Source organism: Eumetopias jubatus, unplaced genomic scaffold (assembly GCF_037043125.1).
Source record: "Eumetopias jubatus isolate StellerSeaLion01/CBP00866 unplaced genomic scaffold, mEumJub1_p1.0 scaffold_14, whole genome shotgun sequence".
Taxonomy (NCBI): Eukaryota; Metazoa; Chordata; class Mammalia; order Carnivora; family Otariidae; genus Eumetopias; species Eumetopias jubatus.
This window is the reverse complement of record NW_028274820.1, coordinates 18,072,015-18,086,584: the sequence shown is the minus strand read 5'-3', so window position 1 is coordinate 18,086,584 and position 14,570 is coordinate 18,072,015. Positions and strand designations below refer to the sequence as shown.

Sequence of the window (14,570 nt, the reverse complement as noted above, 5' to 3'; positions counted from 1 at the left end):
TAAAAAATTTTTTACAAAGTTTATGCTGCCCTTTTTTTAATAATAAAAGGTTACTTCTTTATTTAACAAATAGTGAAAGGAGACTACCTTCACCAACAATGAAAAAATCATCAAAGGCAATTTCCTAGATGTGGCTGCCATAAATGTAGCACATCAAATACATATATATATATACACAGGAGGAAACAAGTCTATCAAAGACAATTCACTCTGATTTGGCCACCATAAATATGATTCACAAAAACGTGAAATTATACAAATGTTTTAGAACAAACAATTCTAGCATTTTTCAAAAGCTCAATTCTTTTGAATAATGAAAACTTCACTGGGAAAGTTCACATGAGTGTGCATGTTAACCAGTCTTAATTTATCAAGTTCATTCTTTTTGAGATGCTTCTTATTTAGGGAAATGATAAGAACTTTTTAAAGACTATCCAGATTTTCAATCATACTTGATCGGAATTATACATTCCTACAACACATTACTCCTTGGTATTGAAGGGTCCTTAGACGTGATCAGTAAGCAAAATAAAAGAGCCCTAAAGTTTCTACTAGCATGACTATTCATAATAGACTAAAACTGGAAAGTACCCAACAATTCATCAATAGTGCAATAAATAAATAAATTGTAATACATTCACACCATGGAACATAAAAGCAACAAGAATGAATGTTCTATAACTACTCACAACAATGTAAATGATTACTACCAACATGATGAATGAAAAAACGCCATCACAGTAGTTTATATAATGTACAAAAAAAACCCCAAAACTAATCTATCTAAACTAATTTGGGGAGATTGTGACTGAAGGGGGCATAAGGGAGGCTTCTGAAGTGCTGGTAAATTGTGTTCTTCATCTGGGTGCCGGTTACATGGATGCATTTAGTGTGTGAAAAATTCATTGAACTTGATTCCAATAACTGCAAGTTGTATTATATTTCAATAAAACACTTTTTTAAAGTATGCAATTCTATTTTAGATCTCTGCTTTCAGTATATCCCTGAAATGTTAAATAGACTTAAAAGCATTATCTATCTTTGGAAAATTTGTCTTTTAGGTAAGAGATTAAATATCTATGAAAGATAATCCCCAATTTTATGAACATGAAATTCTAAAGTTTAGCTTTATAATGTATGAGTCATACAATTATACAATATACAATTATACAAAGAAGGCAACCTTATTTAAAGACGTAACTCTTCAGCAAGATGGTTGTCAAAAAATGGAATAAATATGAACTAAGTTAACTTAAAATTTTCTGAATGTCAAGTTAAAAACAAGCATTAACAGATCTCTAATCAAATGTTAACATTATCTGTTCATTATATATTTGTAATTTGTTGATAAATATTACAAATAATCTTAGCAGTGCAGATGGAAAGAGACGCAACCGAATCATTCATGTTTTACAGTATTTCTCTGAAAAGAGTCTATTTAAATGGGTCTAAATTACCTTCACTATTTTATATTTGAAAAAACTCAGGCCAAGAAAAGCTAATCATTTTATTAATAAAATTATCAATCCAATTATCATTAAGATCATTAAAATGTTGACTTGCAAATACAAAAAGATCATGAAATAAAAATTAGCAATGGTTTTACTTATGAATTACACCTCCTGTCTTAAAAGTAGTTATATAGTATAAACACATTTAAGAAAAACTTGGCAACTATTTAGCAATTCAATGAACACACTGAGATTTATCTTCTATTTTAAAATGTTTAATCTCAAAGTATAGATAGCAGTATCAATAGTGTAATTTATCATCACAGACTAAAAGAGAGTATTTAGCATAATATATATAACAGAATAAGTGGGGCAATTACTGACTCTATGACACATCATGTGTATGATAAAAACCATAAAAATATTTAAATAAAAAAATGAAAGGTATTGCCTTTTCCATTTTAAAAAGTGTATTAGTATTTTTATTACAAGAAAAAACCAGATAAAATAAATTAGAATTACCTTGACAGCCACTCCTTTTCCTTCAGGAAATTCTAGAAGATGAAAAGTCAATTCTTCAACCCTGTTAATGCAGAGCTTTGGGTCAGTTGTTCTTCTCAATGCCTGAACTAATGCCCGAGTTCTGTTATCAATACTCACTCTTGCAATAATCTACAAAGACATATTAAAATATATCTGATTAGAATGTGATACTTCTCTAGTAATACCAACACATGATTAAAGTTTCTTAGGTCCCATAGGGAAATGAAATTTATGCATTTGACCAAAATTAAAATGTCAAGCAACACTGATAACGACTTGCCTTTTCTCGCTGAAGAGATAACCGCTTTTTCTCCTCTGCATTTTTGTCTTTGCTGACAGGTTGCTCAGCTTTAATAGCCTCTTCCTGTTCTTCTGGCTGACTCTTTGAATCATACTTTAATTTGGGGACAAGTCCACCAATATAACCACCTACTAAAGCTTGGACACCTTCGGTGGGACGAGAAAGAAAGTTAGCAATACTTTGTTTAGTAGAAACTGGAAGAGCCTCAGGTGTCCCACTGGCACTTGCAGGCTTGTCCACAGAATATAAAGAAGATTCTGAATCTAGCTTATCAGTCAGGGTGCTAGGATCTGGAGAGCTCGATTTCTCTTCTTCAATCTTTTTATCTTCAAGTTTGTCCTGGAAATCTTTATTTTCCTTTTTTTGAGACATTCTTTCCTCCCGTTTGAAGTATGAATTAATATGCTTTGATAAAAAGTAGAATGACTCTCCAAATCTTGTGGTTATACTACTTGTGTAACGAAAAAGGCTTTGTTTACCTATATCTTCATCTTTATCTAGAATATTACTTTCTGTAAAAGAACCCTTTTCTACTGATTTGTCGCTGTATTTTTTCAGAGATTTGATGGCTTGTTTAATGCCTGTCTGTTTTAACCAGCCACTATCTGATACTTTTCTTAATATTCGAGAACTTGGCTTAAATTGAGCTAAACGTGAGATCATTTCATTCTGAGTGCCAAAAACAGCCTTTGAAACAGAGATCAAAGTACTTTTAATACGGGACATACGAATGCTCACTTTCGTAAGTCCCTTCGGAGTAGAAGTGCTAAGTTTCAAAATTCCAATATGTAAACCATGGTGGCTTGGAGAGTAACAGTGCTTGCTGCAAGAATGGGCTTCACTTTTGGTCAATTTACATCTTATTTTGCTTGTATGAAAACCTCTTTGTAGACTGACGTGACTTATCCTCCAGTAATGTTCAGGTGAGCATAAGAAATGCAGTTGCTTGCTTCTCTGCTTCCCACAAAGACTTCTTGCATTACTAAGGAGGTAAATATAATATATATCTATAGTCAAATTAATAGACATAACTTAAAAATCATTTATTTTCTATATGTTATGATTTTCACTTCATTCCTGAATGCTTCATTTAAGAAATGCCATAATTCATGGTCTTACCTGAAATAGCAAGAAAAAAAAAAAACGTTAGGATTCAAGGTAAAATTGAAACTGGGTATAAGATAAAATACATTTCTACTTGAACTAAACTCAGCAACCTGTCTCAAAGAAGACAGAATAACGTATTTCCATTAGGGATAATGTAGATTTTTATACAGAATATTATATGGCAAGTCACAAAAATGTGACTTTTAAGCTCACAGAAGACAATTCATTTTTCAGTACAGAATTCAGTGAAAAAAGAAAGTGAGTAGTAGGATGTTTCTAAGAACGAATTTAGGGAAGCTACCAAATACATAAGTTTTCCTACAACACATAACTAAATATGCAATTTAGATACTATGTTGTTTTCTTTCTTTGTCAAAGTCTGGACTAGTTTATGTGACACTAGACTTTGAGTTCTTTGAAAGAGTCAAGTCTTATACTACCTCGTCTACTGCAAACCATTTACAGAATATTTAATCTACACAGACATGGTGCTGGATGCTGAGACCACAAAGACAAACAGGATACGAAGGAACTTTCAGGCTAGAGCTACAGATAGCCATGCAAAAAAACATCTCACTATCTAGTTGTGTTTATTAAATCAAAGAAGTCTGACTAGAAGAAGCTATGTGCCACACCTAACAGACAAGGGGTTCATAACCATAATATAATAAGAAAGATTAATCTAATGGAAAAATAGGCGAAGGACATTAACAGGCCAGTTTATGGAGAATTAGAAGAAGAAATACAAACAGTAAAATTATGAGAACATCCTTCACCACATCAAAGAAAAATACCAACTAAAACATATTTTGTTCTTTCAATAGGTAAAAATGTAAATGGTTGATAATATCCAGTATTAATAATGGGCTGGAGAAATAGGACACATAGGGCTATTTGACAGTAAGTAATACTAAATACTAAATACTATCTATCTATCTATCTACTATCTATCACAATTTTAAAGGCACATATTTTTTGATCAGCAATCCCACTATTAAAACTCTATTAAGAATCCTACAGAAATACTTGTGTAAGAGTGCAAAAGTATATATACACATTCCCTAATGCACTGCTTGGAATAATAAAGCAATGAAAAACAACTCTAAAGGTCTTCTAGCAAGGGATGGCTCAACAAATTATGGCACATACATACAGCAGAATGGGTTGCCATATAATATTCTGTAGCAGTTAAAGGAAACTAGATCTGCATATCCTTCATATGTACTACAGTGAAAAAGGCCAGCTGCAAGACTACATGCACGATACACATGTGGAGATACAAAAGGTAAAGAGGTAGATGTTAGGTAATGAAAGACAGCAAAACCTATACGTGCAGTTTAAATGCGTGGCTGTCCACACATGGCACGCGCACACACACATGCACACGCACAAACACACACACACACAGATTCTGAAAGGATAAGCACCAGTTTGTTTATTCTTGTGAACCAAGGAGTGGGATCAAAAGAGAATAAGGAGAGGGGCTTTTTCTTTTTCCTTTTGTATTGTATTTTTTACAATGAGCAGGTATTACTTTTGTAATTAGAAAAAGCAAACAAAAAAGAAGAAAAAGCAAATAGTTCAGAACATTTTAACAGACGGTGCCATGCGAATGGTGAGAGTGGATATCCAGGTAAGTCCAAAAAATAAAAAGACACTAAAAACTGGACAAAGTTAAAAAGGAATTCAAGTGGAAAGTTGAGAAAAGGAGAGAATTTTAGATCATGGGAAAAAAATAAACACAAAGACAAAAAAGCATTTAAGAAAGCACACACAGCATGATCAAAAATTGCAAGCAGTCTAGTTTCACTCCAAGACCTAGAGAGAGTAATGAGAATAATGAGGGAGAAGTAGAAGATGATGTTGCAAAGATGGTTTTGGGCCAGATTATGAAGGCTCTTACAAATCTTGCCAAGGAGATTAGAGATCAGACTGTCAATGGAGTATTTTAAGCAAAGGAATGACATTAGAAAGAGGATTCCAGCAAATCTGACAGAATGAAACAGGACAGGACTGAGAAAGATAGCAACCCAGAACCTACCATGACTGTTCAGATTATAGTCTGAACTAAAATCTTTCTAAATCGCATGTGAATGTATTATTTTAAAATACCCAATTTGACAGAGAGGCAGAGAGAAAAGAAACCAACCTATCTGCCTTCCCAGCTTTTCTGATTTCCTCAGACTTATGGTCAATGAATAAGCTGAATTAACATAAAAGCCCCATAATCCCCAACACAGAAATATTTGATAAAATACAATTAAAGTACTTGTGGAATAAAAAGCTATGCTCAAAACCAATAATGGACTCCCACAACTCAACAACAAAAAAACCAAATAAACCCAATTTAAAAAATGGGCAAAGAACTTGAATAGATATTTCTCCAAAGAGGATAAACAAATGGCCAACAAGCATATGAAAAGATGCTCAACATCACTGATACTCAGAGAAATGCAAATCAAAACCAAATGAGATATCACTTCAGACTCATTAGGATGACTATGATTAAAAACAAACAGAAACTAACAAGCGTTGGCAGAGACATGAAGTTGGAACCCTTGTGCACTGTAGGTGGGACTGTAAAATGGAAGAGCTGCTACGGAAAATAGTATTGTGGTTCCTGAAAATATTAAAAATACAAATACCATATGATCTAGCAACCTTCCTTCTGGGCATATATCCAAAGGAATTGAAAGGAGGGTCTCCAAGAGGTATTTGTACACCTGTGTCCATAGAAGCACACAATAGCAGAGGTGGAAACAAATGTCCATGGACAGAAAAACAGATAAACAAAATGTGGTATTTACCTACAATGGACTATTATTCAGCCTTTAAAAGGATGGAAATCCTGTCACATGTTACAACAGGGATGAATTCTGAGGACATTATTTTAAGTAAAATAAGCCAGTCACAAAAGGACAAATACTGTATGATTCCACTTACATAAAGCATCTAGAGTATTCAAAATCATAGCTATAGAAAACAGAACGGTGGTTTCCAGGGGTAGGGGAATGGGGCAAAAGGGGTAGTTTCATGGGCACAGAGTTTCAGGTCCACAAGATGAAAAAGTACTGGAGATCTATTTTACAACAATGTGAATGTACTTAATGCCACAGAACCACATACTTAAGATGGTAAATTTTATAATACTTGTTTTTATTACAATAAAAAAAACCACCCCAATAGTGGGAAATCCATAGTTGAGAAATCACAAGCCTGGATCTTCTTCAGTCACATTGCCTTGAATGGTGCACAGACCCTAAGCAAATGAAAACTAGTCAGAGCTAGTGAACCCCAAGGGGGTTCAGTAGAATCAACTAAAAGTACCATGAAAGGGGGTGCCTGGGTGGCTCAGTCCATTGAGTTTCTGACTCTTGGTTTCAGCTCAGGTCTTGATCTCAGAGTGTGAGATCCGCACTGAGCTGGGAGTCTACTTGAGATTCTCTCTCCCCCTCTCTCTGCCCCTCCCCCGCTCTCAAGCATGTGTGCTCAAGCTTGCTCTCTCTCTTTTACAAATAAATAAATCTTTAAACAACAGCAACAAAAAACTACCATGAAAAGATACTTCCAAAACTCAGGGCAAACGGGCTATTTTACTTGACATGACCAAGAGAAGAACTTAGTTGACATTTTACTGGAGACCTGAATTAAGTAAGAAAATCTGGGAAAAAAGCATTCAAGACAAAGGAAAAAGCAACCAAGGCTTTGGAGACCGTAATAAGCTCTGTCTACTCAAGACTAGAAGAACAACCAGGAAGTTGAAGGTAAGTAAAAAACAGGGAAAATGGTGGAAAAATGGGCCCAAGAATCAAGCAGAAGACAGAGCTATACAAGCCTAGACTACGGTAATGGGTGTGCATTGTTTCTTTCCAATGACATAATTCTCATGACCAATTATGAATACACCTAACAACAAGGCACTGAAATACAGTATATAAAGCAAAAAAAAAAAAAAAAAAAAAGGAACAATTACAGGAAGACTAGACAATTTCATGATCATAATATTTAATACACCTCTTAGAAACAATTATCAAGCAAAAATTAATAAACCTAGAAAACTATCAAAATCAACACGCTTCATTTAACTGCTCCCAAATCACACCAGTAAATGCACATAAATAGTTTTGAGAGTAAATTCCGCTGGAACAAAAGTTAGACTGCAAAATGATAACGAGAAGAATGTACAGTGGTAGGTGCCATCACCTACTGAGAAAAGAGCAGAGAAGACTAGGGTACCTATTTATAGGGTAGTATAAATACAGTGGAGGAATAAGTGCAACAGGGAGGTTTAGACCAACCTCTAGGGAATGCAACTGCATTTTAACTCGAGGAAATAAGGGAATTCCTAGGTGGAGGCTCAGCTGAGGATAGAAAGAATGACTCTACATAGGACTTCCCTTAGTTATTGCAATAATGCAGGCATAAAGTCACAAGGGTTTGAATTAAGGTAATGCTACTGTACTGGAGAAAGCGTTATTTTGAGCCACACTTTGAAAGTGGGGAAAAGGCAAAACATGGGACTTGGTAACAGGGAAGAATGGGGTAAGGAGAAGTAGTCAAAACAACTCAAGTTTTTATTCAGAGACACACGGAGAAATACCATTTGTGAATATGAGATGACTGGGAAGGGGACCAATTTAATATGAAGAAAAATCTCTTGGATGAAGTAACATGGGACATTTAAATGGAGATGTACTATAGGAACACAGGATGTGGTTTATGTCTGGAGTTACCAGCACAATGACAACTAAAAACCCAAGACTGGATTTACACACACACACACACAAAGGTTTATGGTAATAATTCCTAAGAATTTGGGGATCACAGCTCCTCTTCCTCGAAAAATGGTTATTTGCATATATATACTATATTTTCCTTAACATTTCAGGACTCATGGACCTAGTAAAGTATTCCTTGGATTTGAAATTTTTTAAAACTCTGGTTTCTTTAGAAAGAAGACCAAGGGTAGAGCTTGGACTGACATCCAGAGTTAGAAGAAGTCTTCCCAGAAAACAAAACAGCACAGGTGAAAAGATATCCTGAAAAAATCAGGGTCATGGAAACCAATACAACAGCAAGTTCTTAAAAGAATTGGATAATGAACAAAGTAAAATATATAACATGGGAGAGGAAGATTGTAAGGCATGACATGACAGAAAGGCGTCCAAGGCTAAGAGTTCTAACTGACCTTTTCACAAATATGTGTTCCACAAGTGAGGCAGTATGTACCCTTCAGCACAATTCCTTTGTGATTACTGAGCAAAAGAACAACTCAGTACAAGCTGTACTTTTATCAACTTTGCAAGTGATGCAAATAATTACATCAACTAGTCAACTGCTCTTTTCCCTCAACTTCACTATAAAGACACTCTCTCAAGATTTTAATATAGATCTAAGAAATAGAAAAGCAAGATCAACATTGAGAAAAAGTTTGATAATAGAAATTATGAAATAAGAACATGTTCTTATAATGAAAGTACGAGTAAATCGCGCAATTTAAGTTAACTACAATGGACTTGGAAACAACTGCCTCATAAGAGGCATCAATTCTCGGCTCACAGTTTAATACATTTTTTTTTAACTCTGGGATTTAAAAATTCTTACTATTTCACTGTTTTAACAGCATTTCCTCAACACAAGGAAGCGTACTTTTGTCAGTCTGAAATCTCAGCAACCAGGACTATAATGCAAGAACCAGATGCAACTGTTACTGAAGTAAAAACACCATTTTAAAGAAGATAGTCCCTTATGGACACTTCTTCTATGTTTCCCCTAGAAGTCACCACTTTTCTTTAAAGTTATCATTGTATTAGGCGTAGAAACCAGGTTCCTCCCAGCATGATGACAGAAATGACAATGACGGGGAACACTGCAACAAAATGATTCACACAGCTTCGTCTTTGAAAAAACACATACCTGAACCTGCTGAAGCAACAGCAGTGGAGGGAGGAAGGCACTTAAGTACGGCTGGGGTTAAAAAGCAGCCGCTGGTAACTAAAACATCACGCAGCATAATGACCCGGTGCACTGAGAGTGGAGGACGATGTAGAACAGGGAAACCGTTTTGACAGTCACCAGGGAACCGCTGGAAAACCCTACAGTTCAGGGGCAGCCAAACACACTCGGGGTAACCCGGCTAGGAGTAGTGGGGGTGAGACAGAAAGCGAGGGGCGGGACCAGGAAACCATAATCAGCTTGCGGGTCCAGGCCAGCAAAACCGGCGGGGGATGGGGGGCGGGGGCGGGCACCGCGCACCAATCAGCCCCGGGTCCGCGGCTCCTTCCGGTGCCCGGCTGCCTCTTGGAACCTTGGTCCCGGGACCTCCTCAAAGCCGGGCGTCTCCCCACTCTCCGACCCTGCAAGTGCCCTCTGAGGGCAAATAAGAAGGGCCAGACAAGTGCCCGGGGAGACCAGGCTGCCCTCTTCTCTAACCTATCGTCCCGCCTCTGTCCCCCCGCCGCCACTCACCGGGATGCAGGCCGCTACTTGGGCGGCAGCGGCGACGCGCCTCTGTCCCGCACTGACGTCCACTCTGGCCGACCCGCATCAGCTGAGCTTCCAACACAAACAGAAGAGCAGCGGCCGGGGCACCACCCCCACAGCTCCGTCCCGCCCCTAGCGGAAGTGACGCACGCGCGGGCCGCGTCTACCCGCCAGGCCCGGAGGAGCTCCTCAGCTCCGTTCCGGCCTGGGCCAACCTGTCAATCGCCGCTCCTTTTCCCAGACATGCGCAATAGAGCCTGAGTGAGCGACGAGCGGGAGACGTGCGTGCGTGCACGCGCCTGCTTGCGCCGGGGAGGCGCGGCTGGGTTGGTGGGGTGGGGGCCGTTGTTTCACTCCGTGTGCTTGTCGGCGGGCTTCCATCCTCACGCCCCTGAGGGCGGTGTCTGCGCCCTGTCCACTCTGCGGAGCTGGGGCCTGCGTTCCCAGCGGCCGAGAGGGTCGCGAGCGGCCTGGGCCGGGGCTCCTACCCGTCTGCTTAGCCCTCTGCTGTCGCCATTCCTGGGCATGGCCACCGCGGCCAAATATCACTGGAAAGCCCTTCCACATATATTATCGTAGTGGAAGTTAGCTTGTGACATTACCATGTACCTCCCACAAAAGGTCCCACACTTCACACTTATATTTTTTGAATTCTGACATTGTATGCATACCAGATGAGCAATCTACAGCCTTACAGCAGATACGGCCCATTGGCTGTTTTTGTACATCTGTGAGCTAAGAATGCCTTTACATTCTTCAATGGTTAAAAAAATTAAGTATACTTTGGAACACATGCAATAACATGAAATCCAAATTTCAATGTCCATAAAAAAAGTTTTATTAGAACACAACCATGCCTATTCCTCTATTCAAGCAACTTTCATGCTACAGCAGTGAATGTGAGTAGTTATAACAGCTTCCTTTATTCTCTTGAACCGGCCTTGCAATTAAATCGAGGTTGGGAAACATAGAAAAGTAGCCTGTACTAGACTGCAACCTCAAAATGTTACCAAGACTTAAGACTCTTTTCCCTTAAAGCTCACCAGGCTTTAGCACCCTGTAAGATTGTAAAATCTTTAGGGAAGGAATTGCATGAACTGTCAAACATAGTGGGTATTAGACTGATATCTCTCTCTCCCAATCTCTCTCTCTCTCTCTATATATATATATATATTTAAATTATGGCAAGGAAGCCATCTTGTTATCTTACTAGGCTCTTGGGGCACACACAGATGGCTGGATTGTGTACATCACAATGCGTGAAGCACATGAATCAGACATGTTATTTTTTATACGGTAGTTAAAAGATGTATGCAACAATTTAACTTTAGAGGTGTTTGGAGATAACTTTAGTTCTAGAGTGATGCTTCTCCCCATTGTTAAAAAAAAATATTCTTCCACTTGTTAAAACTATAAGAAAGACCTTATTGCTGTAGGTGTCAAGACTATTGCAGTAGGGAAGAGAGATTGGCCTCAACTATGACAGCTGGAGATGCACAGCAGATGAGCAGAGTGAGAGGGGTGAGTGGATAAAAAATTACTAAGAGGGGACATCAAGCGTGGGAGTGATTCTTGCTTAACCGATTTCACAGGATTCTTGCTGAGGACAGGCCCGTGAGGTCACATATCAAAGGTGAGGAATGAGGAATTTAATCAGATGTCAAGGGTGGTCAGATAGAAAGGGTGGGAGATTCTGTCCAAACTGATTCAGCAGGATTCTTACTAAAACTGGACTTGGCAGGCCAAAGACAGGGTCCAGGCAGGAAGGCTACCTGAGAGGAGGACTCACAGATGCCTAAAATTTGGTCAAACAGAAAGTCTTTGTCACCATTTATTCTCCCCTTGTTTTCCTTTATTCCTTAATTTAGTCAGGCTTCATCAAATATCTAGATTTTTCTCCCATGTCAGAAATTTTCAAATAATTCTCAAGTCCTTCTCCTCCTTTGTCCTTCCCTTCCCTCCCTGTCTACCCCCATACACCTTTAACAGTCATGAATGAAGTCTGATGATTCCTACTGCCAAATCTCTCTTATCTTCCCACTGGCTCTGCATTGTCATTGCCACTGTATTAATTTAGGCTTTCATCCTTGAGACACAATCTTATCCAAACTGGTTTTCCAGGCTGTAACTGACCTCCAACCCAGAGCCATTCTTTTCTGTGTAGCCAAAGTGATCTTTCTAAAGTACAAATCCAATCATGTGTTGTCCCTGATTAAAAAGTTTTTGCTGTCACTTCATCCTCATAGAATAAAATGCATAGCCTCCATAGCAGGCTCCAGCCCCACCAACCTTCCAGGCTTAACTTCACCACAGGCTGCTCTTTACTCTTTTTTCTATTAACTAATAAGTTCTGGCTCATAATACCTGCTGAAGAACATCTAGTCTCTTTATTGTTCAAACTTAATGCTGTAGCCAAAATAAATTTAGACATCTTGCTGTGAGGTATTTCTACAAATCACTTCAGTGAGGGATATGCCAGGAAATAATTCTAGAAGAATGGTTACTGTGGTAGGCAGAATAATGGCCTCTTAAAAAATGCTCACAACCTTCAACTGGTTAATATATTATGTTCCCAAACATAATAGAGTTCTCCAAATACCTTGTGCCTTTTTGTACTTCAGTGCCTTTGTTTATGCCTCCTTCAAAACCAGAAGAGCCTACAAAACCTAAACAAACTATTACCATACATCTAGCAATCCCACTCCTTGGTATTTATCCAAAGGAGTTAAAAACTTATGTCCACACAAAAACCTACACACAGAGGTTTATAGCAGTTTTATCCATTATTGTCAAAACTTAGAAACAGCCAAGATGTCCTTCAGTAGGTGAATGAACAAATAACTGTGATACATCCAAACAATGGAATATTAGTCAGTGATAAAAAGAAGTGAGCTTCAAGCCATGGAAAGATGTAGAGGAAGTTTAAATGCTTATTACTAAGTGAAAGAAGCCAATCTGAAAAGGCTACATACCAACCATATGATCTCAACCATATGACATTCTGGAAAAGGCAAAACTATGGAGGCAGTAAAAAGACCAGTGGTTGCTAAAGATTAGGAATCTGGGGAGAAGGGAGATGAATACTCTGGGCTCTGCCCAGAGTATTTTTAGAGCAGTGAACATACTCTATATGATACTAGGATGATGACTACATGTTACTATACATTTGTCCAAACCCATAGAATGTACAACATCAACAGTGAACCCTGAACTATGGACTTGGGGTTATTACAATGTGTCAATGTAGATTCATTGATTGTAACAAATGTACCACTCTGGCGGATGTCCATAATGGGGAAGGCCACGCATATACACTGGTCCAAGGTATATGGGAAATCTCCGTACCCTCCTGTCAATTTTTCTGTGAACCTAAAATTTTTCTAAAAAAATTAAGTCTTTAAAAATTTAAAAAGAAAAACCAGAAAAGGCTTATCTTACTACTTCATAGAGTAAATCATTTCTTCCATTTGTGCTTGCTTCTCCTAGTGCCCTGGCTGCCCAGTATTGTAATTCATTCATTTATATGCCTATGAGTTTCCTGTAGGCAGGAAGTATAACAAACATATTTATATTTGTAAATCCTCCGGATCTAGCATAGACACCTAGCAAATAGTAGACCCTGTAAAATTCTGCATTATTGAATTGATTTTTAATTTTATTTAGATTACTAGTTAATAAATTTTAAAAATTGGTGATTCTTTTGATGTTGGAAAAAGTTTAGGGGAAAAGAGAATTTCAATTACTTTTTAAAAAATGTTTATTTAAAAAATTTTATTTGAATTTCAATTACTTTCAAACAAAATAAATTCAGTAATGTGCAAAATAGGAGATTATCTTGTGTTTTTAATAGGAGACTAATAATATTTAATAGCCTTCAGGAAAACATCATACTTGGAATAATACGAAATACAATAATTGTTCAAACTCATTTTCTTTTGCTGCTAGATAAAATAGACATCTGCGTTGCTCCTGTATCATTGACTGACTGTTTTCGTTCAATTTACAAGATTTACTGATTGCCTATCTTAGATCTTTCTCTTCTGTAAATCCATAGTCAACCCTTTTTTCTATTAACTAGTAAGGTCTGGCTCATAATACTTGTTCAAAGAACGTCTAGTCTCTTTATTGTTCAAACAAAACTTAATGCCATAGCCAAAATAAATTTAGACATATTGCTGTGAAGTATTTCTCCAGATCACCTCAGTGAGGGATATGCCAGGAAATAATTCTAGAAGAAGAATTACTTTGGTAGGCAGAAAGAATAATGGCCTCTTAAAAAAATGCTCATGACCTTAACCTGTGAATAAATTATGTTACATGGCAAAAGGGACTTTGCGGAAGTAATTAAGATACAGATTTTAAGAAAAGGAAATTATCCTGGATGGTCCAGGTGGGTCCAATCTAATCACATATTCCCCTAAAAGTGGAGAACTTTCTCAGGTTGGAAGCAGTAGAGATTTGGCAGAAGGAAAGTCGGAGAGATTCATGGGTGCTGGAGTGACAGGAAGAAGTGGGGACAATTTAACAAGGAATACAGACGGCCTTAAGGCGCTAAGAGATGTTCTTGGCTGGCAGCCAACAAGGAAACGGGGACCTCAGCCCTATAGCTTCAAGGAACTGAATTATGCCAAAAGCTAAATTACCTTTTTTTAAAAAAAAAAAGATTTTATTTGTTAGAGAGAGTG

General features: G+C 37.7%; 1 protein-coding gene across 1 annotated transcript in view; it reads right to left on the bottom strand.

Moving 5' to 3' along the window:
- Positions 1 to 10,002, bottom strand: part of PNPLA8 (patatin like domain 8, phospholipase A2) — a 42,528-nt gene extending 32,526 nt beyond the window's left edge. Inside the window, exons 1-3 of the mRNA XM_028094518.2 lie at positions 9,871 to 10,002; positions 2,275 to 3,414; positions 1,974 to 2,123 (exon numbers count right to left, since the gene is read on the bottom strand). Of these exons, the coding sequence (XP_027950319.1) occupies positions 1,974 to 2,123; positions 2,275 to 3,324 (1,200 nt within the window). The 5' untranslated portion in view covers positions 3,325 to 3,414; positions 9,871 to 10,002. The remainder of the gene's footprint in view (positions 1 to 1,973; positions 2,124 to 2,274; positions 3,415 to 9,870) is intronic.
- Positions 10,003 to 14,570: the final 4,568 nt, after the last annotated feature.